At 33.3% G+C, this 24748-nt stretch overlaps 2 protein-coding genes and 1 pseudogene across 7 annotated transcripts; all 3 read left to right on the forward strand.

Annotated features, from left to right (window-relative positions):
- The first annotated feature begins 230 nt into the window (after nt 1-230).
- Nucleotides 231-8176, forward strand: LOC107891940 (protein GFS12). Of its 3 annotated transcripts, XM_041100345.1 has the most exons (16): nt 252-666; nt 765-2861; nt 3044-3371; nt 3457-3529; nt 3608-3672; nt 3797-3869; nt 3960-4165; nt 4259-4321; nt 4899-5107; nt 5192-5303; nt 5428-5949; nt 6464-6774; nt 6883-7126; nt 7207-7280; nt 7425-7557; nt 7710-8176. In XM_041100345.1, the coding sequence occupies exons 1-16, from the start codon at nt 446-448 to the stop codon at nt 7857-7859; spliced, it is 4881 nt and encodes a 1626-aa protein (XP_040956279.1). In that variant the 5' UTR covers nt 252-445; the 3' UTR covers nt 7860-8176. The 3 variants fall into 3 exon arrangements, with proteins under 3 accessions (XP_040956278.1, XP_040956279.1, XP_040956280.1); XM_041100344.1 differs by having other exon boundaries at nt 231-666; nt 3457-3672; XM_041100346.1 differs by lacking the exons at nt 7207-7280; nt 7425-7557; nt 7710-8176 and having other exon boundaries at nt 3457-3672; nt 6903-7113.
- A 1437-nt stretch (nt 8177-9613) lies between these two features.
- On the forward strand, nt 9614-14252 carry LOC107891941 (probable sugar phosphate/phosphate translocator At3g17430). 4 transcript variants are annotated; one of them, XM_016816864.2, is made up of 11 exons: nt 9614-9879; nt 10108-10205; nt 10337-10438; nt 10711-10818; nt 11205-11236; nt 11333-11383; nt 12436-12497; nt 12586-12847; nt 13066-13331; nt 13428-13522; nt 13755-14252. In XM_016816864.2, exons 3-11 carry the CDS (start codon nt 10355-10357, stop codon nt 13923-13925), a joined length of 1131 nt encoding a protein of 376 aa, XP_016672353.1. In that variant the 5' UTR covers nt 9614-9879; nt 10108-10205; nt 10337-10354; the 3' UTR covers nt 13926-14252. The 4 variants fall into 4 exon arrangements, with proteins under 4 accessions (XP_016672353.1, XP_016672355.1, XP_016672354.1 ...); XM_016816866.2 differs by having other exon boundaries at nt 10343-10438; XM_016816865.2 differs by having other exon boundaries at nt 9614-9874.
- Nucleotides 14253-21913: 7661 nt separating this feature from the next.
- LOC107892661 (mitochondrial outer membrane protein porin of 34 kDa-like) lies at nt 21914-24136 on the forward strand (annotated as a pseudogene).
- The last annotated feature ends 612 nt before the right edge of the window (nt 24137-24748 follow it).

A 24748-nucleotide genomic window follows, 5' to 3' on the forward strand; every position in this document is an offset into this window, starting at 1 on the left:
TATTTTTAAGCCTAGAAATTTTAAAGATGCATTTCAAGGTGTATCAATACTTAATTTTAATTCCTTCTCATTAAAAAGGGTCCAAGTAAGGGCTAATTTAAATACAAAAATACTATAAAGGCTTATTTAAACAAGTCATTATAGTTTGGGTGCTTTATAAATATATAAGCCTATTTTTTTTTATTTCAAAATATTGTACTAATAAATTGAACAAAATAAAAATAGAGGGAGTAAATTATAAATTTACGGATGGCACAACCGTGAGTTGAATGAGGCAAAGAGCGTTGCCATTTGTTATGCATAGCAGAGGCTACCTGTAGAAGACTATCAGCAAATCAATTGCCGAACCAAATTAGTTTCATCAACTAATCACAACCAAAATCAAAACCCATGGAGTAGATCGTAATTGAAACCAAAACAAAAGCAAAAGGTAGAGATTTTGATTATGGAAGAAAAGGAAACGTGCTTTGAATGCCTTGAACGCCGAATCAAGTCTGATTGGTCGGATCAGCTACAGTTTTGTTATGGCATCTCCGATTCTCCTCTCCCCTTTGGCTCCTCCGCTATCGTTCAATTCTCTCTTTCTAATTCTTCACCTTCACCCACCTCTCAATTCATTTTGTCCTATCTTCCCACTCATTCACACCATTGCTTCTCCAAATACATGTAAGTTCATCAATTTCTTTATGTATTTTGCTTAATTTCAGGTGTTTCTCAGTTGATGATATATAAATTAAATGCTGTTTGATTTTGTGGCTTTTTAGAGATCAATATACTTTGCAAAATGGAGAAGAAACAGAGGTTAGTTCTGGAACTGGTACTGGCGGTACTTATTTATCAGATACTTTAATGGGTGAATCTCAGTTTTTGTCTAATGGGATGGGATATGAATGTTGTGCTTGTAACCATTGTGGTAAATTCTCTTGTTTAAGAACAATTACTGCTTTGGCCCCTCTTGCTTATGTTGGTATTTCATCTTATTCTGGTTTTCAAGAACATGCTTCTAGTTTCCTATCTGGGATTTTGGAAGATCATATATTGTCCTCGATTAATCTTCTTATTCAAGAAAAAGCTTCTGGGAGAGATGGTGTTAATTATATGCGTCTACTTGGGGTTCCATCATTTGATGAGAATAGTATCCCAGGTTGTCTCAGGCATCCCAATATAGCACCTGTTCTTGGGTTATTGAAAACACCTGGATATATCAATTTGTTGCTCCCTAGAACTCCATATACTTTGGAGAATATTCTTCATTACAGCCCGAATGCTTTGAAGTCCGATTGGCATATCAGGTTTTTGATGTATCAGCTGCTGTCTGCCCTTACTTACTTGCATGGATTAGGGGTTCACCATGGTAATCTATGCCCATCAAATGTGATGCTTACTGATTCATGCTGGGCTTGGCTGCGCATTTGGGATTACCATAGGCTAGGATTCAATTTATGTTTCGAGCATGGGAAATCCAACAGTAGCCATATTCCTTCTAGAGTAGGTTGCTCTGTAGAAGATTGTTCTTCTCAAGGATTATATGCCGATTTGAAGCTCTCCCCACCTTTAGATTGGAATTCTCAATTCAATAGGTGGTGGAGGGGAGAGCTGAGTAATTTTGAGTATTTGCTTTTCTTAAACAAACTGGTTGGCAGAAGGTGGGGGGATCACACCTTTCATCCAGTAATGCCATGGGTAATAGATTTTAGCACAAAACCAAATGAGGATTCTGATTCTGGGTGGCGGGATTTAAGCAAGAGTAAATGGAGGTTGGCAAAAGGTGATGAACAGTTGGATTTTACATATTCATCATCTGAAGTTCCACACCATGTCTCAGATGAGTGTCTATCAGAATTAGCTGTTTGCAGCTATAAAGCGAGGAGGTTGCCTTTAAGTGTTTTGCGGATGGCTGTTCGCTCTGTCTATGAACCTAACGAGTACCCTTCAACTATGCAAAGACTTTATCAATGGACACCTGATGAGTGCATCCCTGAATTTTACTGTGATCCTCGAATATTTTATTCTCAACATTCTGGTATGACTGATTTGGCTGTTCCATCATGGGCGGGTAGTCCTGAAGAATTCATTAAATTGCACCGAGAGGCTTTAGAGAGTAACCGAGTCTCATGTCAAATCCATCATTGGATTGATATAAACTTTGGATATAAAATGTCAGGGCCAGCAGCTGTTGCCGCAAAGAATGTTATGCTGTCTTCATCAGAGCCTGCAAAGCCAAGGTCAATTGGACGGCGCCAGCTCTTTACTAAACCACACCCTTCACGTCAAGTTTCTATGCAGGGAATACCAGATAGAATGAAAGAGTCAGCTGTTGGTCAGCACCAAGCACATGAAGTAGAAACTGAGAAATATTTTCTCTATAAAAGTACCTGTTTACAAGAATTGGAACAAGCATCTTCATTTTCCGAACATGCCCAACATTTACGTCCAGTCTATTGCCATGCTCAACAAAACCTTCTGAAGCAAAACCCTTCTTTCAAAGAGTCTCAAACTGAGAATCTGGAGAGTGCTTCAAATCCACATGATATTAGCAATTACTGCAGGTTTTCACCCGATGTTGGTTTGAATTATCTTCTTGAGCATATAGATATGCAGGATGACGATTCCACAGGCTATCAAGAATTATTGCTTTGGAGGAAGAAATCATGTTTATCAAGAACTTCCTCCAAAGAGGATGCAGAGGACATATTTTCTGTTGGTTGTCTCTTGGCTGAACTTTACTTGAGGAGGCCACTTTTTTGTTCAACTTCATTAGGCATGTACTTGGAAAGTGGTGTTTTTCCTGGACTTATGCAGGAGCTTCCATCTCATATTAAAATACTAGTTGAAGCTTGTATTGAGAAGGACTCGATGAGGTATTGCTTTTCTTTTTTAGTTTTACTTTGATATTTTGTTCTAATTAAGTTGATTTAATTATGCTTCTATTGATTCCTTTACTATGTTATTCTATTAATTTTGTTAGGTCTGTACATCAACTATTTGCATTTGTTTAGCTAAACTACCTTTTTTTTCTTTATTTAAAACTTACAATAACCAGGAGGCCATCTGCCAAAAGTCTATTGGAATCTCCATTTTTTCCTTCAACAGTGAAATCAGTATACTTGTTTACTGCTCCGCTTCAACTTATGGCAACAAATGGATCCCGACTTCAATATGCAGCTAATTTTGCAAAGCAAGGGGCACTAAAAGCGATGGGAACTCTTGCAGCTGAAATGTGTGCTCCATACTGTTTGTCACTTGCTTCAGCTCCTTTATCTGATGCTGAAGCTGAATGGGCTTACTTACTGCTGAAAGAATTCATAAAATGTTTGACCCCAAAAGCAGTGAAGGCATCAGTTTTACCTGTTATCCAGAAGATTCTGCAGGCTAGTTACAAACTTTGTTCTTCTGCCCTTGCTTCTATATTAAGATACATATTTGACTCCATGCAGATGAACATGTTTGTTGCAGACCACAGGTTATTCTCATTTGAAAGTTTCTCTTCTTCAAGACTCATTTGTTCGAGAGATATGGAATCAAATTGGTAAACAAGCATATCTGGAAACAATACATCCTTTGGTCATATCAAATCTATATATTTCTCCTCACAAGATTTCAGCAGCTGCTGCTTCTGTTCTGCTTATTTGCTCAAGTGAAGAGCTTGGTGTGCCTATTACTGTTCATCAGGTTAACCTCTTTCCAAGGTTCTTGGTTTTGTTTAGAAGAAAATAAAGTTTGGCCATACATTTTTGTGGGTAATAAATCCATTCCTCTTTGAGATTATAATAATGAAGTTTGATTCTTAATGTAGACAATCCTGCCTCTGATTCACTGCTTTGGGAAGGGACTATGCCCTGATGGAATTGATGTGCTGGTCAGGATTGGTAGTTACAGTTCATCGGGTTTTTTGACTAATGTCTGTTATAGAAATGGCATGTTTACCATGTACTTACTGTCATTCTTTTACAATTCAGGTGGTCTTTTGGGAGAGACCTTTATTCTCAAACAGATGCTACCACTGCTTAAACATGTTGCTCATTCTTGTATTGGTGTTTCTTCTATGAATAAGCCTGAGCCTATGCATAGTTGGTGTAGTTCAGCACTTGTTGATTGTCTAATGACATTGGATGGTCTTGTAGCTTTCTTACCAAGGGAAGCTATTGTAAAAGACCTGATTGAGGTACGCACTTGGTTCTCAAATCAATGTTTCCCTGTGCTTTATATTCAATCTTGGGTGGTGTTACTATTAAATGCATCTCCTATTATCATGCAGGATCAGAGTTGTCTACATGTTCTGGCTCTTACGCAAACGAATTTAGAGATCACAGTGCTTCAGGTGATTTAAAATTTCTATTTTCACTTCACCGCATTGCAGTTAACCATACTTCAGAATTGAAGAATTAAACACATAACAAAATAGAGTACACGTAGCAGGGAATAGGTTCTTACTGTTTATTATATTTTGACGTCTAATATTATGGTTTTATAATTTTTGTCTTGCTAAAAGTGAAGTTTGTCTCTATACTGAAGCATCATGGATCTACTTACTCATTATGAATCTACGTGAAAACACATTCTTCTAAGCACCTACAAGGAATAGGACAGCTTTTGCTTGCACTATTTCTCTGCTGGTTGCCTTGTAATTTCGAAGCCTGCGTGAGTGTCTTAGAATGTGTAATCGGTCTTAATTAATTAGCAGGGGAAAAAAATAAAGCTTATTACTTCTATCATTTGTAACTAATTAGCAGGAAAAGGCTTAGTTGCTGTTGTTATTGTTGGTTGTCTTTTCATTTATGTTTAATAACAATTTTTGGTTCTAGGACTAGTTGTATGTATGTTTTCTATGTCACACATCTCAAATTACAGCAAGATAGTTGAAGTTTTCTTAATTCCCTATGTGGTGTGCCGGTCAGGTTGCTGCTACAACTTTAATGGCAATTTGTCAGCGGATTGGACCGGAGTTGACCGCATTGCATGTCCTGCCACAACTCAAGGTTCTTTTTGATGAGCTGGCCTTCTCACAAGAAATTTCCAATGGATCTGGTTCTCTTGGTAAAAGCTTGAAGGTTTCAAAATCAAAAGTTAATGGAGAGTTTCAATTAGAGAGTCGCATGGATCTTGTGTGGGTGATAATCTGTTTTCTCTAGTTAGAAACCAAGTTGGCATGAATTACTTTACCTCATCACATGTTCTTTCCTGAATGCAGGTTGCTTCTATATCCTTCTTTTTGTTCTCTGCTTGGAATAGAGAAACTTCGTCAGTGTTGTACTACGTGGTTGCTTCTTGAGCAGTTTCTTTTACGGTTTCACAATTGGAAGGTATGAAGGCTTTGCTTTTGAAGAGTGGTGTGGTACTCATTTGTTTTTATTTGAAGATTCATCTCAATTGCTCTACCATGCAAACATTTTTGCATATCATTTTTCTGAACAAGTTGTTGTTCAGTGGGAATATACAGGGGAATCACCTCGAAGTGGTGTAGAGAATGTAATTGCTAAAGTGCCTTTATTGAGCAAGGGGTCAACATCTGATTACAGTCCTGCTAAACTGTTACTTAATGGGGTTGGCTGGTCAATTCCACAATCACAGGGAATTAGAAGCTCCAAAAACTTAATGCCTCAGAGACGTTTGGCCAATGCTCATCAGAGTTCTGTCCAAACGTATGAATCAGCTTCAAAACATTTCAAGACTGAACCCTGGTTTTGGTTCCCTAGTCCAGCTGCCAGCTGGGATGGTTCCGACCACCTTGGACGCTTTGTGAGTCCTAAAGATGAATTTCCATGGAAGATAAGAGCATCTATTTTATCCTCAGTTCGTGCACATCAAGGGGCATTGAGATCATTAGCAGTTTGCCAAGATGAAAATACAGTTTTCACTGCAGGCATTGGTCCTGGGTTCAAAGGAACTGTTCAGAAATGGGATTTGACTAGAATAAATTGTGTATCTGGATATTATGGTCATGAGGAGGTTGGTTATTCTGTAATTATGTTCAAAGGACCTCCGATATTCCCTGTTCTTTGTGTTAATATGTTGGTGTCTAGTAAGTTTTCTGATTGATATCCCTTATTTCGTCGAGTCTTCAGGGATTTAATACTATATAAGAGAGATGAGATAAAGAATGCATAGGTTTAGGTTTAGGTTTAGCTAAATATCTACTGTAATACAGGTAATATACAGTCTTCATATCTAGTCATGCTATAGTATGCAAGTAATTTATTAATTTGTTAGGCTATTGTCTCTTTGAATGTGATGTCACCATTTTGCTATATTATACTGACCATGTTTTGATGAGTCATATTCAACTAACAATTGGTGAAAAAGCTGAAGAGACTAAGTTTCTATTACATTTCTGTCTATATTCTTTGGCTAAGCTTATTTGATTTTCACTCTCTACATGATACATTAATTAGCTAAGTGTGGCTATGCTTTAGGTAATAAGTGTGGTTATGCTGATTTCTCCAATTGCTTGTGGAACTTTCAGGTTGTAAATGACATATGCATCTTATCATTGAGCGGAAGAATAGCATCTTGTGATGGAATGATACATGTTTGGGATAGCCAAACAGGGAAGCTGATATCTGTATTCTCAGAACCATCCACAGATTCCCTGCATCTTGTGAGCCCTTTATCTTCTTCAACAAAGATCGGTGCTGATCATGTTGACATGTTGAACTCAAACACTTCTTCAAGTGGAGTACTTAGTAGTCCATTTGATGAAAGCTTGTACACTTGTATGCATTATTTAGAGGAGGTTGAAAAGCTCGTGGTCGGCACTGGAAATGGTTCTCTCAGGTAGCTACTTACAAATAAGAGTGAGACAGTCAATTGTTAAATCAAGCTTATTTATGTAAAGAATCTTGTTATAATGCCCCTCTTTTTATGTACTACTACATGACACAGATTCCTTGATGTTTCTCAAGGTCGAAAGCTTCATTTATGGAAAGGTGAATTCAGTGAATCTGCTTTTCCTTCTCTTGTCTCTGCCATATGCTCATGTGGGTCTAACAAAGAGCAAGGGAACGGAGCTTCTGCTTCACCAAGTTGGATTGCCGCTGGATTAAGTTCTGGTCACTGTAGGTTATTTGATGTGAGGAGTGGATCTGTTACTGCTTGTTGGCGGGCTCATGATGGATATGTTACAAAGGTATATGTTCAATTCACCAAATTAGAGGGACAAAATAACTTAATATGTACTTACATTACATTACGTTTACACACATGCAGTTGGCTGCCCCAGAAGATCATCTGCTAGTTTCAAGCTCTCTTGACAGGACTTTGAAAATCTGGGACTTGAGAAGGTAATTATTGAAATTGAAATTGAAATTGAAAATTTAAGAGTTAGAATATTCGAAATAGAAATGCACGAGGTTTTATAAGAAATATTGTGCAGTTGGGGTTAATTATCCATGTATTTTGATAGTTTCCCTAATTGTTTCTTGTAGAAACATACCGACAGCTGTCACTTTCAAGGGACATACCGATGGAGTATCCAGTTTCTCAGTTTGGGGACAGGATGTTATTTCAATATCTAGAAATAAGATTGGACTTTCCTCGTTAGCTAATTCCGCTGATGAGGTATGTAAACAACAATATACTCTCATTTGCATAAGCGTTTGGTTTTTCTTGGATTGGTAGTGGATGCATGCCTCCTCTTTGCTATATATTTGGTGCTATACATACATGTGTATATATATATTCCCATAGTGACAGTGAAAAGCATGTGGCAGGATGGGCAACATCGGATTATACCTCAGAAACTGTATTCATCAGATCATGGAAGTCGAAATGTGTCGGTGCTGTCGAGCATAAGTATAATACCCTTCTCAAGACTGTTTCTAGTTGGGACTGAAGATGGTTATCTCAGAATCTGTTGTTAGATGGGAGATGCCTCCATGAATCATCAATGTCTGTAATTAGTGAGATGCAATGATGAATGTTTCATTCAAAAATGGTTCTTTTTGGCAGAATTTCTGGTGCCAGCTCTGAATTAAAGTTCCAAATTGTTAATCATGTTAGGTATAGGAGCACAAAAATTAGTCAAATTACATATATATATTTTGGGGGGGGGGTGATGGGGGGGTATTCTTGTCATTGTGACACAGAGTTGCTAATTGTAACTAATGATAGTGTGTTGAGATTTATCACATTCATGTAATAGTAGTTATTTAAATTCATAAGGTCAAATTTAACTTTACGTTTTTGTCAATTATGCCTTTGTTTTTTCTTAGCTAAATTTGTTTCTCAACATTTTAAAAAGACTCAAATTCGACATTTCAAAAAGAGCTGAATTTAAGTTTTTTTTAATGGAAATATTGACTAAAACTAAAATTTTTAAATATGACAGCTCACATTACAATTTGTATATATTTCATATCAATTTTTTATTTTTTACTAATTTTTTTTAATTTTAAATTATTTATTGATGTGGCATATGAGATAATTAGTGCCATGTTAGTATGAAGTACCTTTGAATTATCACATGGTTTGTCAAGCTAGTATTGCTAAAAATTAATGTTTTAATTGGGATTTATGTTAAAAAAGTGATTTGATTGTTTTTGAAAGGTTTATAGTCAATTTTGGCTAAAAAAAATAAGGATCAAATTGATAAAAAAATGTAAATATTCAAGGCTAAAGTTGAAATTATGCCTTATTTAAAATTCATGATGAGTGGCAAAAGAGGATATAGTTGTCCTCTTCTTGAGTTAATAATTGAATCATACAATGACAAAAGAAAGCATAAAGCCGCCTTCACCTTTTATGGCAAATTCCCCATGCAAATTGATAAAGTTGTTTTCTTTTTTGGGTTAATTTTGAAATTTTAACAAAAAAATTATTTTTTCCAAGTTAATTTTTATCCTTAGTATTTTTATAAATATAATAGTAATTTTTTATTTTAAAATATTTTTACATTTTCAAATTATTATTAATTTATATATTTTTTAAAATAATTAGTGATCTAATTCAACGAACTGAATTTAACTCAAAAGTTGAATCGGATCAATATTCGATTCAATTTTTTCAAATTCTAACTATGATGTTAGCTTCAAGTTTAAACATAATTTTTGATAAAAATATAATTATAATTACAAGTAATACATGTCTAAACACAATAGATCAAACATTGAATTATATTCAAACTTAAAATAAAATAAATAAATAAAAACTAAAATATGAGAGAGAATGTACACATAATTTTGGTGCAATATAACCCAAACTTGAGAACTACAAAACTAATTGACAATTTTCTTTTTATTTTCTCTCTTTTTGTGAATGTTATTAGAATATAAAAGGACTGGTCGGTCAAATTGATTAGATTAAAAATTGATTGAAATATCAATTCAGAAAAAGATTTTAATTCGAAAATTGGTACGAAACGATTGGATCGAATAAAAAATTAGTTGAAGCAAGCAGTTGAATAAAATTTATTTATTTTTTTAAATAATTTTTTAATCGAACCAATTGAATCGATTAGACTAATCAAACCGACAGTCTAACTTATTCCACCACTCATTTAATTTAAAAAAATTAAAGTTTTACTATTGATATTCGAATTGGACCGGTAAGAATACAGTAGTTTCCGTTGGTTATCTCTATGCTATATATACATATTATCTGATCTTTATTTTAGGTATTTGAGTGTGTTGATATCATTTATGGGAATTGTAAAATTAATAAGAAAATGATATATATTGTTTTGAAAATCTTTGAATATTCAAATCCTTGTTCCTTCCTTCCTTCTTCAATCTTCTCTTTTTGGTCATTTCTTTTTCCCATCAAATTCATAATCACAAATTCTCCACTTCCCTTAACCTAATTCCTTCACTTTGATCATCAATTCACCCAATTTAGCTCTTTCAGTTTTGCAGGACACAACAGCTCCTTGCATTATATTGTATTGTAACAATTCTCTCCCTCCCTCTTTCCTTTTTTTTTTCTTATATCAGAACCGATCTCAGCCTCCCCCATTCTGTTCTTTTTATATTTATAAAGATTTTTTTTAGTTAATTAGGTCAAATACGATCTACTTCACTATTTTTTCTTTCACTACGAACTTAGATTTAATTTATTATGAATGCTTTCTGCATTTTTTTTCGCTTTCTAATTTCTTGGATTTATCATTTTCAGGTGATAATGCTATACTACTATTAGCACTAATTGCTTTGGACGCACGCCCAACATAGTTTGCGTTGCTTTCTGATTTATTACACTGCAAGCAAAAGCTAGTGAGTATTCTTATCTTGTTTTCGGCTATTTATATATTCTCTGTGTTTAAGAACTTGTGATGATGATGGTTCGCTGAACAGTTAAGAGTTTTTTTTTAAATAATAATTTTTTAATTTTATTTTGGTTAAAGGAACAGAAAGCAGCAGAAATGATAAACAAGCCGCTTGTATTGACTTATCTCTACCTATTGATTTACGTTTTGCTTTCTTCCGGAGTTATACTGTACAACAAGGTACCGCCGCCTTCCTCCATTTCTCTGTTTGTCTATGTGTGTGTTTATTTATGTCAAATGTAATTGTTGCTTGCTTTTTTGGTCTCTGTAATTTTTGAGTTGGAGTACGTTTCAGTGGTATCATACTAAAGAAACCCAAAATTGATCAAGCTTTTTTGAAACTTTTGTTGTAATGGTTAGGCTAAAACTGAAGTAAACTATGAGTTTCCTGCTTAATTTTAGCAAGGGACCATTCATTTTTATGTAATTCGTCGGTTTCACTTTTACTGCAGTGGGTTCTCTCTCCCAAGTACTTCAATTTTCCGTTCCCTATAACGTTGACAATGTTTCACATGGCGTTCTCCGGACTCTTTGCATTTTTTCTTATCCGTGTTTTCAAGGTATGACTAAATTCAACGTTTCTCTCCTCGTCATTTCCCTCATCCATCTATTTTTCCTTTTTCTTCAAATGTTGCTAAGTATTCTATCCTAAGGAATATCTTAATGATAAACTAGTCAATTCTTAACAACACCCTCCACATCATCTCCCATCTCGTCATTATATGCAAATAACCATAGGAAAAGAAAACTAAGTAGTGTTTGTTGATGGCATTATCCTCATTTCTAGGAGATAGTAGCATCTCAATGTATTGGAATTGGACTATAGGTCCTTTCTTTTTAGTGATTATGTTACTACAGACTATTATTATATTTCTTTGCAAGCTTCATTTTCATAGTTGTGCTTAGCTTGATAAAGAAGTTTCTTCTCTTCAATCTCGACATGCAGGTTGTAGCTCCTGTTAAAATGACATTTGAAATGTAAGTGCATTCTTTATCTGAATTTCCATGATCATTCTTTATTCTTGCTACGGTGTTCATCTTTGCTTTCTTAAACAAATTTTCTTGGTGTTGCAGATATGCAACATGTGTAGTACCCATAAGTGCCTTCTTTGCATCAAGTCTTTGGTAAGCAGTTAATTATGACTGAACTTGTTTGTTGTGTGATATAGCGTTTTCCTCATTAAGATGGTATGATTTGTCTTGCGTAATTAGTCATTTCTATGGGTCACAAGCCCAAGCACATTGCTTGAGAACCCTGCTCATCATTTTTGATTAATTTGTTCTAGGTATTTGTTATGCAGCTTGTATCATTGAGCTAGGGGTGAGCAAAATCCGATTCCATTCAAAAAACTCGATAAAAAATTCAAATTTTGAATTAAATAGTTTGAGTTATTCGGATAAACTCGAATAAAAAAATCAAATTTTTTGGTTTAACTCGACTATGAATTACACAATTCAAATTATCCAAAAATCCAAATAAGAAAAGGCAAAACTACGTTGTTTTGATAAATGTTTACCTTTTCCAAAGTTAAAAGTCAAAACCATTAGTCGTTTTGATAAATGTTTACCTATGCAGTTAAATAATCTAGTACTTCATCTACTAGTTAAATAATTAGTCCATGTAAATGCAACATTGAGTATAAATAATAGGATTCGTTAACTCGACTCGACTCGAAATTTTTGGACTCGATTCGAAAAAATTTCAAATTGAGTTCGATTGCTAAAATAGGATTCATTAACTTGACTAACTTGAAATTTTTTTACTCGATTCGACTCGACTTGATCGAATGCTAACCCCTACATTGAGCAACCCCCCGTTTGATGTGTTAGACCTTTTTTTTTTGTTTCTTTAATATAATTGATCCAGAATGGATCTGTTTTCTTGTCTTTTCTAGAAATTGTGAAGGAGTTACCACAACCAAAGTAGTTAGGTTGATGTGAATTTGTTAATATTCGAAGTTAAACTTTAACCCACTAAACCTAGATGATTAGTTTTTAGGTCATACACTTATTCTATTTAGTTTCCTAAAGGTTTCTGCTATAGACTGCAGATTGCTTAAAATAGAGCTTGTTGTGAGTTTGCTGTAAAGAATGTTGACAGCTTTCTTATGTTTCTTCACTGTGGGTAGTGTCATGTATGTGCTCAGCATCACTTTTTATTCCTATGGTCCATACAGGTTGGGTAACACTGCCTATTTGCATATATCTGTGGCTTTTATCCAGATGCTCAAAGCTCTAAGTAAGTTGAAACAAAGTGCATTTTTTAATTTCACTGCACAAAATCACTCCAGTTCTAATGACTGGCTATTTGTGTTTCTATGTTACAGTGCCAGTGGCAACCATTTCCATGGGTGTTCTGTGTGGCACTGACAAACCAAGGTGCGATGTGTTCTTAAACATGGTGCTGGTCAGCGTTGGAGTTGTCATTTCCTCATATGGGGAAATTCATTTTAATATAGTTGGCACAGTTTATCAGGTCACGGGCATCTTTGCTGAAGCTCTTAGGCTTGTCTTAACTCAAGTACTCCTGCAAAAGAAGGGCTTGACTCTAAATCCAATTACCAGTTTATATTACATTGCACCATGCAGGTACACTTATGTATTCCCCTTGTTTTTTTTCTATTTTTACTTTCACTATCTGCAACTTGTACTTCTTCAAAGAGACATGTTTAGCACATGACTGACTTCCCTTACATATAATATTTAATGTTGGATATAAGAGCAACTATTGCTCAACTGATGTTTTATTGCATGACAACAAGAGACAATATAAGATCCTTTTCTCTTTTCTTTTTTACTTTTTGCAGTTTTGTATTTCTTTTTGTGCCTTGGTGTTTACTGGAGAAGCCTGGGATGGCAGTTTCACTGATACAGTTCAATTTTTGGATCTTCTTCTCCAATGCTCTTTGTGCTCTAGCTCTGAACTTGTCAACATTCTTAGTAATTGGAAGAACTGGAGCTGTCACCATCAGGGTGGCTGGTGTTCTAAAAGACTGGATACTGATTGCCCTTTCCACTGTTATTTTTCCGGAGTCTACCATAACTGGGCTCAATATAATTGGATATGCCATCGGTACTTCTCAACTCAGTATCATGCTGTTATGTTTTTTTTTTTTCCGCTTTCTTTTAGCAGTTAGTTTAATGAAAACTCTTTTTGTTCTCTGCCCAGCTCTCTGTGGCGTTGTTATGTATAATTACATAAAGGTTAAGGATGGTCGTGCTTCTCAGCTACCTTCGGATAGTATCCCAGAGAGATTCACGAAGGTTAGTCGTCTCAAAAACCCTTGATATAATGCTTTATTTCTTGGGAGTAGAACCTATTCTGATAAAAGATAATTCCAGTAAACCTACCTGCTTAAGCAATATGAAGTGCAGATTTGAGATTGAGATAAATGAGCAAGTTATAGAATAAAGATAATATTAAGTCAACAGTTTATAAGGTTAGAAAGAGAGAACATCTCACATCCATCATCTCTTTATATGTTGTTAAATAAAGGATCGGGATTGGAAGTTGGATAAGAGATCATCAGCCATAATCAACCCCAATAGCAATAGTGATAGCAATGAAGGGAACTTCAATGGGTCAGAAATGAATGATGAAGAAGCGCCTCTAGTTTCATCAAGGCTATCACATTTTGGACGTTCATTCAGCAACCATACCAAATGAGTGACGAGATGAAGGCTCTAGTCTAGTGCACCACCAATGAATGTGGAGAGCAAATTATTTGGACAGCAAAAGGATATGTGAAATTGAAGCAGTTGGCAAGGGCCTGCCTTTCTTACTTAAAAGGTAAGGTAAGGTAAGGGAGATAATCCTTTTTTCAGAAGAGGTACCGATCATTTCGCATTAAAAGTGATTTTACAGTAATATAGCAGTTGATGCATATTTTGATAGAATTGCATTCTTTGACCTCTGTTCTGCTAACTGACAGACGGTGATGCTGAAACATTTTATGGATTTAGAAATGGTAGCGATATTTATTATCTTCATCAAGTTGACAGTGTCTTTCCCTCTCTTTTTTCTTTTCCTTCAAAAAGAATCACGGTCATCTCATGCATGTATGATTAAAACTCCCATATCAATACTTTGTAGGCTCACTCACATTAGCACATTTGGTTGTGATTATGGTTCATTTAGCAACTGAGATTGCAATTGCATGGCTTCTAAGTGAAGAGATGGAAATTCATGCATAATGTGTGTATATATAAGGTTAAAATTATACTAAAAAGTCCCTAAACTCTTTGTACATTTGAGTTTAGCCTCTCTATGATTATTTTTAAGAACTTAGTCCCTCTACTTTTCAAATTTTGAAATTCAGGTCTAATTGTTAACACTGTTGAAATTCTTATTTGTTAAATATTTTGAAATAAATAAAATACTCTGTAGTCATGTAACAGAAAAATGTGACATTGTAAATTATCTGGCATGTCATTGTAATATAGGTTTTAGAGTAAATTAGTGTCTACATTGACATTACAAAAAAGCAATTATTTTAGTCTTTATATTTAGGTAAAACTTTAAACAATATAATATATTTGAACATTAAAAAAACACTGATTTGTCATATTTTAAAATAATATGAAAAAGAAAGAAAAATAAAAATATGTTTTTTTTAATCACAAGTATCATTCGTTTTATGGAATAAGGTTTTTTATGCAACATAAAAACACAAGTCGAGTATTTTTTATGGTACATTAAGATAGGGCTTTTTCTTTTCTAAGAGTGAATATTTAAAGGCAAACTAAGGAAAAAAACCAAAAGGAGGAAAAAAAAAAGCTTAAAAAGGTGAGGATCCAAACCGTTTTCGTGGGTAGAGTATTTTTTCGGTTTCTCTTTATTTGATGGTAATAAAAAAAAGAGTAATGTTATTTTTTTTGGAGAAGATATCATATTGTCTTACACGAGAATCACTAAATTTATCTTCTAAAAGTAAACTTTTAATGTGGAATGAGGGAATATCAATAGTAGCTAAATTAACTTCACTAGGGGGACATGTTCTTGCTAACCAATTAGCAACCATGTTTCTTTTCCCGTTCACAAATTGAAATTTGATAGATGCAAATTATCAAGATATTGCCTTTCTTTTTCTGACAATAGTCATTGAAGGTGTACTTTCCAATCAATTTCTAATTATTTTATTGTAATCATACAATCAGTTTCAATAATAATCTTGTTGTGGCCTCTAATCTATGCTATTTCTAAGCTATGTAGAATCGTTCACAACTTTGAATTCACAGTCGAGCCCATTCCAACAAAAAATAATTTAATTTTTGTTAATTTTAAAAGTGAGCAACTAAAAATAATTAATCACAACAATTAATGTTTCCCATTAATGCATAATTTTGATTGATATAATAATGAATTGGGCCTTTAATATTTATATATTTTATCAATTTTGTCTTGATTTTAAAAATTATCTAAATATATATATATATATAAAAATTCAAAAAAGATATGTATAAATACTTTAGCTTCAAATATATGTATAATAGATAGAATGTATAAGCTTCGATGGCTAAATTTATTATTGTATCAATAAAATTTATATAAAATTGATGAAAAACATTAATGATATGATTAATTTTTGTTAGGGTGCACTTTCAAATTTGATAAGAATTAAATTGCTCCAATTTTTCTTAGAGTACTCAAAATCGAAATTGTGAGGGATCAAAGAGGTTTTTTTTACCAATTTAGATGCATAAGATTCTAAGCTATGTAAGTTAGAGGTTGCACTTAGGTAGTGTTTGGTACTTTCCCATAAAAAGATTTCAATGAAATGTGATTATCATATTGAAGGAAAAAATACTGTTCAATGTTTGGTATGCAATGAAAATTATTGATTAAAGTTCCACGAAAGTTGTTAACACATTGGGCTCACTAAATACTTTTTTGAGAATTTGATGATAATATAGGTTTAATGGTGTAAAAAGTCCTTAAACTTTAAAAAAAGAAAAGCAAAAGCAATTAAGCTCTTTTTTTTTTGCACTCAATTAAACACTTGATCTTTCAAAATACATCAAAAAAATCCTCAAACTTCTTCAAAAAAAGCAATTAAGCACACTTTTTTCACTAAATTGGGTACTTAAACTTTCAAAATGCATCAGAAAGACCCTCAAATTTTTTCAAAAAAGCAATTAAGCCCCTGCTCTTATTAAAAATTAGAAAAAAAAACTTATAAATAATAAATAATAAATAATAAATTTTAGAAAAATTATTAAATTTTGATAGAAATAAAAAATGTAAAACTTATTAAAAATGAGTTTTTTTATAAAAATTGTAAAAAATAAAAAAATGTAAAATTTTATAAAAATAATAAAAAATTTATAAAATGCATAAAAAAATCCCTTTAACAATTAACTTTAACTATTGATCGTTAAAGTTAACGACCCCTAGTTTTTTCAATTAAAGTCATTGCGTGTCGTAACACAGCGTGACATGTAGCAAAAAATGATAAAAAATCAATAAAAGTTATAGAAAAATTATAAAATGTTTTTTTGGTATGGTAATTTTTATAATTTTTTCTTAACAATTAACTTTAATTGTTAATCATTAAAGTTAAACGACCCCTAGTTTGTTTAAATTAAAGTCATCATGTGTCACAACATAGTGTGACATGTAGCAAAAAATTAAAAAAAATCAATAAAAGTTATAGAAAAATTATGAAAATTTTTTGATACGATAATTTTTATAAATTTTTTTACGAAATTTATATTTCTTTTAAATTTTCTATAATTTTCTTACGACGTTATAAAATTTAATAATTTTTTATATTTCTATATATTTTATAATCTTTTACGATTTTTATAAAAATTTACCATTTTTATATTTTTTTTTCTAATTTTTAAGAAAAATTTAATATTTGAATTTTTATTAACATTTAATAATATTTATAGATTTTAATTTTTTTATAAATTTTATTTTCTAATTTTTAATAAAATCAGGGGCTTAATTACTTTTTTTTTTTGAAAAAGTTTGAGAGTCTTTTTGATGCATTTTAAAAATTCAAGTACCCAATTGAGTAAAAAAAAGTAGGTGCTAAATTACTTATTTTTTTAAAAGGTTTGAGAGTCTTTTTGATGCATTTTGAAAGTTCAAGTACCTAAATGAGTGGAAAAAAAAAGGAGTTAATTACTTTTTTTGAAAAAGTTTGAGGGCTTTTTGCACCCGTAAATTTTTATGAAATTGTGGTTATTAATTAAAAGATAATATTCATGTATTTTAATATTTTCAATAGTTTTTATTATTAATAAATATTTGTATTAAATATATTTTAATTGATAATTTTAAAAATTATCATTTTAACTTATAATTTTACTTGACGACATTTCTTTATAATTCTATTTTTCTTGCAGTAATAAATAAACATATGTATACTTTTTAAATATAACCATATATATTTATATACTTTAAAAACAATGCAGAGTAACTTTGCCACTAATTATTATTTTTAATTATTAAACTAAAGAAATTAATATTGTAAATAATTTTGCCTAACTATATTTTTATTTTACTTTTCATCTACCTGGAAAAATGTGGAAAAGTAATTTTCTCATCTATTATCAAGAGAATTACTTTCTATTGTTTGTGAGGAAGTAACTCCTATGGGAACTTACATTCTAAGAAAAGCAAACAATTTTTTACATTCCAACCAATTAAATTTGTTCAAAAGTTAAAATTTTTCTTCATATCAAACTCCTTAAAGTCATGATCTATCTTGATCTTTTAGTCGTTTGTAGATCTCAACCACTAGAACTTGCGTAATGCGTTGGCAATGACATTACTTGTTTTCACATGTAGAAAGATGAACGTATGTATAAACTATTTACATAATTAAGCACAATAACAAAAGAAAAAAAAAAGATAAGTAATATCTTCTCATAAAGCTAAAGACCCTCTTCTCCATAAAAAACGTTAGATTTGCATCGAAGACAATTCGAGTCTGCCTATCGTTCTCATTATCTAAGTATGAAATTTTTCACTTTGCTTCATGGATTATGATGCAGATATGTTTTAATGCTTTATCATTTGGAATGGGTTTACGCTTAGTCCAACTGAGTTTCTTTATTTCATTCTTTTATATTTTATTTTGTAATACGTACTTGTCACCGATAATCTCCAGTAGGGGGGGAGAGAGAGATGTTAATGTTTGAATGATGACAGGAAATATACACAAGTACTTTCAGTTATTCTAAAATTCTCCCTATTTTGTTTCTCCTTCTTTATTCTCTCAAAAATCATTCTGATTCTTCCTTTTGAAAATTATCCTACATCAAGTTGGTATTAGACTACAATCTTGACACCATCTTTGACGAAATTACAAAATGTTCATCAAACTTAGCAAGACTTAGCATGTACCTAAATAGGCCTCAAACAACTTAATGAGAAGGTGAATGCTCTAAGGTTGAAGGTGAGGTCTAAGTTCAAGAAATATTTTGAGCTTATGACTAGTAGAATTCCAAGGGATTCATCTACCCATGAAGATTCCTCTCATGGCGGCTTGGGCAAAGAAACAATTATAATGAATAAGTTTTCTTCTACAATTGTAGCCTAATCTATTCGAGTACCCATATTCCACACCTTACAAATGGGAATGCATAAAATTTAACGATAGAGATTTTAAAGGATAACTAATAAAAATTGAGTAATACTTTGTGAGAGAGAAGATACTTGAAAATTCTAATGTGAGAGTGTTGATGCTTCATAATATCCTACCCCCAATATAACAAACACTTACTACTGAGCCAATACCTTACTACCTTTACTAATTTCTAGGAGACCTTTTAAGGCAACTTCAACTACTTATCCTAAGCCTACATCTAAAGGATTTAATAGTGCTAAAATGGAGGATAGAAGGAAACGTTGACTCTGTTGTTGATGTGGAAAACAAGTCCATTGTTTTCCATTATTGTGTGAAATCACAATTATATCAATTTCTTACGGAACAAGATGAAGATGACAAGGAACATTAGGTGTTCTCTTATTGTGTTAAGCATTAGGAAAAATTGACAGCTCATGACCATGTTCTTGAGCAGCTCATTCTATATTTGAATGTTATGTTTGACATTACAATACAATGAAGATTCAATGCACGATTGGCAAGCGTTCCCTTAAGGCATGTTTGGTTGGGAGGAATAGGAATAAATTATAGCCCAATTCGATGGGCCCACCACCAAACTAATGTTTGGTTGGCTGTAATGCTTATTACGGCCTACACTGAATCCGTTCCTATTCAAGGAAGAGGCTGCATAGTCATTCCCTTCGCTCACCACTGAATAGTTGTTGAATAGGATTTGTTTTTTTGCCTTTTCAATTTTTGCCCTCACCTTTACCTTCCTCTTTCTGTCACGGGCCAAAGTGCAAGGCCCGTGACCATGGCACAAGAAGTGCCCCATGGAGGTCTATCGATTAGATGAGGATCATTTAGCCCACGAGAACTGGCCCGATTCAGAGAACTATTGAAAAAGCCTATCAGATTGAAGCCTGGTTGGCCCGATGATGAAGACATGGCAACTTAGGCTAATTTTAGTAACTAATCTTAGAAGATAGAGGGAATCATATCTTGTAAAGATTAGATTAGATTTGATATGGCAAATCTTGTAAATCCCTAAAATCAAGGGATATAGTGAATCTCGCCCGTCAATGTAAATGTATCTTGACCGTCGGTTTTGGGGGAGCTCAACTATAAATAGAGAGCCTCCCCCTCATTTGTACTCATCCATTGTAAGCTGAATTCTTAAGAGTAATAGAATTCTTTGAGCATTTACTTAAACACTTTGTGTGCATTCTTTCTTTGGCTTTCTGTTGTTCACTTATAGCTTCTTTTGGCACAACCGCTTCCGCTATACAAATTGGTGCCTTGGAGGAGTTCTAAAGAATCCTCACTTTTGGGCGTAAAGGCTGACTTAGGCAAGTTTGGGACGAACGGATTGCCTAAGGCCGCATGGATTGAGAGACGAAAGGTCTAGCCCCGTGACACTTCAACTCGATAGCCTTTTTCAATTTTTGGATTCTCCTATTTATTTTGTCCACCTCTATGGTTTTGAACTTCATTTCTTTTTCCTTTCTTTATCACTGAAATTCGAAGCAAAAAACAAAATATCATGGGCAAGGGTCTTGGCTAGACCTGTCCATAGGCCGGGCAGCCCGGCCCGGCCGGAAGGCCCGCCCGAAATATGAGAGGGTTTGGGTAAAAATATAGGCCCGAAATATGGGCTTGGAAAAAAAATTAGGCCCGTTTAGAAAACGGGCCGGGCCTCGGGCACAATTTTTTTGGCCTGGGCCGAAAATATATTAAATATATATATTTTTATTTTTAAAATATAATAGTTTTTTTTTATTTTAATACTTTACTTTCATTTCCTCGTCAGAAGAATCACCCAAAATCCCTAACCCTTGTGCTGTGCCTCACCCAAAATCCCATTTCCAAAATCGACAGTCTTCTAGTACCGATCCACCTCCACCGTCAAGACCTCCACCGATCCACCTACGGTCGGTTTGTTTATTCTCGAATAGCCAAGTAGAAGCAAGCATACAAGAACGAGGAGTTTGGTACAGGTACGAGTTTGCTCATCTTCTTCGGTTTCCTCGTTTTCATTCTCTTTAAGATACTTCATTTCTTCTGAATCAATGGTTACGATTATGTTATCTTCCTTGTTAATGACACTTTGGGAAGGAAATTATATTAATGTTGTTGTTGTTGATGAATCCTTGTGATTGTATGATCAAATATGGCTAATCGAAACTTTCGAACCGCCAAAAACCCAACTGGGTTTGTTTGTTTATATGTTTATATTTGGAAATAAAGGCCTATGGGTAATTCCTAATTTCGTCAAAAACCCAACTGGGTCAACTCCTTTCTCAGTTTCAGTCACACTTTTCTTTTTCCTGGTGAAACTTTCTCGTTGCTTTTGTTGTTGTTGTTGGGGGTCTATAGAAGAGCATTTTGTTTTTGTTTTTATTTTTACTTTTCTGGTGAAGAAGATTATTTGAGGTTTGTTTTGGGGGTGGAAATGGAGAATTGAGTTGTTTGGATGTAGAGAAAATTTGGGTTGGAGAGAAAGTGAAGCCATTTCTGAGAAAATTTTTGGGTTTTGAGACAAAGCTAGAGAGTCGAGAGAGTGTTTCAGTGAGGTTTAAGATAAGAGAAGTCGGGTACCGAGTTAAATCAGAGGCTTTTCAATGTGGCACCTCAGTTTTACTTTAATATTCAAATTGATACCTACTACGTTTCCGGAATTTAAATTCAATTGCTAATGATATTAAAATTATTTTGTTAAATTTAACTTTATTACAACATTGTTAACAATCAGATCCCCAAATTTAACAAAAAATAATTAACAATGTTAACAATCACATCTGGATTTTAAAATCCGAAAAGGAGATGAATTAAATTTCTAATAATAAAAATATAAAAATTGAATTTGAAAAGGGTATATTTGAACTTTAGACCCTGAAAACAAATGTACAGAAGAAATCATTAAAAAGAATAAAAACTTGTTAACTTTGTTTATAATTTTATTAAAAAAATAATTTTAATTAAAAACGGGCAGGGCCGGGCCGGGCTTGGGCTTCTTATTTTTTCATCGGGCCGGGCCTGGGCAAAATTTTAGGCCTATGTTTGGGGTCGGGCCCGGGCCTGGTAGACGGGATGAAATTTTTTATGGGCCCGGCCCGGCCCATGGACAGGTCTAGTCTTGGCCTCTACACTGAAAATCGGCAAGAAAGCCAGAGGTATAAAATTACCACTTTTTTTAAAACAAGAAAGCTTTAAAGTTGTAATATTTATATCTAATTTTTAAATTTTTGGGATTTTATAGATCTTCTTTACAAGGATTATCAGACTGACCAAAAGTTTACTTTGACCACTAGCTCTCCCACTGGTGTGGTAAGTTTGGTTCATATTTTCTAGGTTTGTTTAAAGTTTTTTTGCCTAGATTATGTTTTCTTTAATTATTATTAAAGAATACATTTGAGATGCTTTGTCGTGTGAAACTCAAGTTGTGATTTTTGTCATATTTAATTTTATATTAAATGCATGTCTTATTGTAAAATTATGTTAATTACAAAAAAGAATGTTTAATTTAAGCTAAAATTAAAGGTAAGGTGTATGCTTTTCAAACATGTGTGTGTGTGTGTTCAATTTTTGAAGTATAATAACAGCTATTTTTCTTGAATTTCATCATGGTTATCTCAATCTTTTAACTGCAATGTATCATGGAAGATGTTCGATTTCTCAATCTGCTATGAGAACTTAAATTAATTTGGCCTTGTTTTGTTGTTTTTCCCTTTATTTTCAGGCAATTACCTCTGCCAGAACAAAGAAAGGTGATCTTTTCTTGGTTAATGTTAATACTCAGCTGAAGTTTAGGAATGTTACAATTGATATCAAAGTGGACACCAGCTCCAATGTAAGTACTTCATCTGCTCCTTCTGTTGGTTTCTAGTTTTATGCATAAGTTTGAATTCTTGGTCGAAATTTCTCTTTTGCAAGTTAGATACGATGCTCTTTCCTCCATCATATATTCTTTGGCCTTCATCCGACTTCTATTATAATAAAATTAGTAATCATGTCTTGTCCCCTCTATGTTTGAAACTCGAGCTTTAACCAGGAGAATTTCTGCTTTATAACATTGTTTAGAACATCATACTGCTTGGGACCTGTCCTATTTGGCGGAAATGCTTTTCAATTGAAGGATCTCTTTGGTTGAGTTCGTAGTTCCTTTTTTACCTTCTTATATTCCTTTGTTGTTGATATATATGTTTGCCATCTTTCGTAAGCCTTTTTGAAAATCGTTTGATGTACTAAAGTACATTATGTTTATCAGTTATTTACCACCATAACAGTTGATGAACCTGCACCCGTGCTAAATGCAATCTTTGGCTTCAGAGTCCCTGATCAGAGGTCTGACAAGGTACAAAATTCTATCTCATATTTCAATTTGCATCCTTCGAAACTTCCTTCTTGTTTTGGCTTTTGTCGCGAGAACGTGTTACTTAGAATGTGTTTGAGATGCTGTTGGACATGTCTGTTTTTTCGCTTTTGTGTATACCAGATTGAACTCCAGTATTTGCATGAGTATGTTGGGATAAGCTCAAGCATTGGATTGACTGTCAACCCGATAGTTAACTTCTCGGCTGTGCTTGGAACAAATGTTATTGCACTAGGTACCGATATCTAATTCGACATGAAGACTGGGAATTTCACCAAATGCAACGCGTGATTGAGCTTCACCAATGCAGACCTCATTGCTTCTTTGGCTTTGCATGTGGTTATGTTCTATATACCTATCTACGGCTGAACATTCCAAATGATATAATCTCAAGTTTAGTACCTTGTTTGTCAATGCAAGAATGAAAAGGGTGATGTAGTTAACGCATCTTACTACCATATTGTAAATTCATCGACCAACACTGCTGTTGGTGCTGAGGTGACCCATTGCTTCTCTACCAATGTGAACATCATCACCGTGGGTACACAACATGCATTAGATCCATTAACCACAGTCAAGGTACGGGTGAACAATGTCGACAACGCAAACGCACTCATCCAGCACGAGTGGCACTCGAAATCCCTCTTTACCATTTCTGGAGAGGTGGATACAGAGTCCATCGATAAGAGCCCCAAGGTCGGACTTGCTTTGGCACTCAAGCCTTGAGAGCTTTAAAAAAAAAAGAGAAGCTCATTTTAGTAAGAGTATGATAGACTTAAAAAGATTTTTGAAGTTTTAGTTTGTTGTTGACTTTCATGGTGTTGCCATCTTCCCTTTTATGTCAATGGTTTTTCATTTTAAAAAAGAATAAAGTGAAAAAAATGTGATAACTGGTTTTAGTCATTCCTTATTTAAATGAGGTGAAGTACCTTTGGTTTGCCCCATAAATTTTTTTTAGAGGCTCTCTTTATTTTTTCATGAAATTTGCTAATAAAGAAAAATAAGGTTGTACTTTTTTTTTGTTGAGGACAATTTTTACTTGATATAGAACTTGGTAACAGGTATAGGCATAAAGTCTAACATTGGATCGGCTTATAAAACTCGGCCATGGAAAGCTTTCATTATTGGCGGTGAGATTGCTAAAAGTAGAACTATCATGGGGGCTCTTATATTATGAGTCGACTTGTATTTTGATCTCTATTTAAGAAATAGACAAATTAGTATATTTATGTTTAAGTAAAGAGCAAATTATTTTTTACGGCACAATTCGAAATAACGGTGTTACAAAAGAGGATGAACACTTTAAAGAATTTAGTTTAAAAGTGTTTAGTTTGCTATCAAAAAGTAGTTTTAATAGATAAAACGTTTACTTTTAACGTGATGTTATGATATAAAATATGTATTTATATAATGTTTAAATTATTAATGTTATATTTTTTTAGTAAAGATATAAAATAAAATAATTTATTATTGGCTCTTTATTAATATTTTGATATATAAAATATAAATTTTAAACATTTTTTTAACAATTAATATTAATTATTTTTAAAAACAAAAGGA

This window comes from Gossypium hirsutum, chromosome D09 (assembly GCF_007990345.1).
Source record: "Gossypium hirsutum isolate 1008001.06 chromosome D09, Gossypium_hirsutum_v2.1, whole genome shotgun sequence".
Classification (NCBI taxonomy): Eukaryota; Viridiplantae; Streptophyta; class Magnoliopsida; order Malvales; family Malvaceae; genus Gossypium; species Gossypium hirsutum.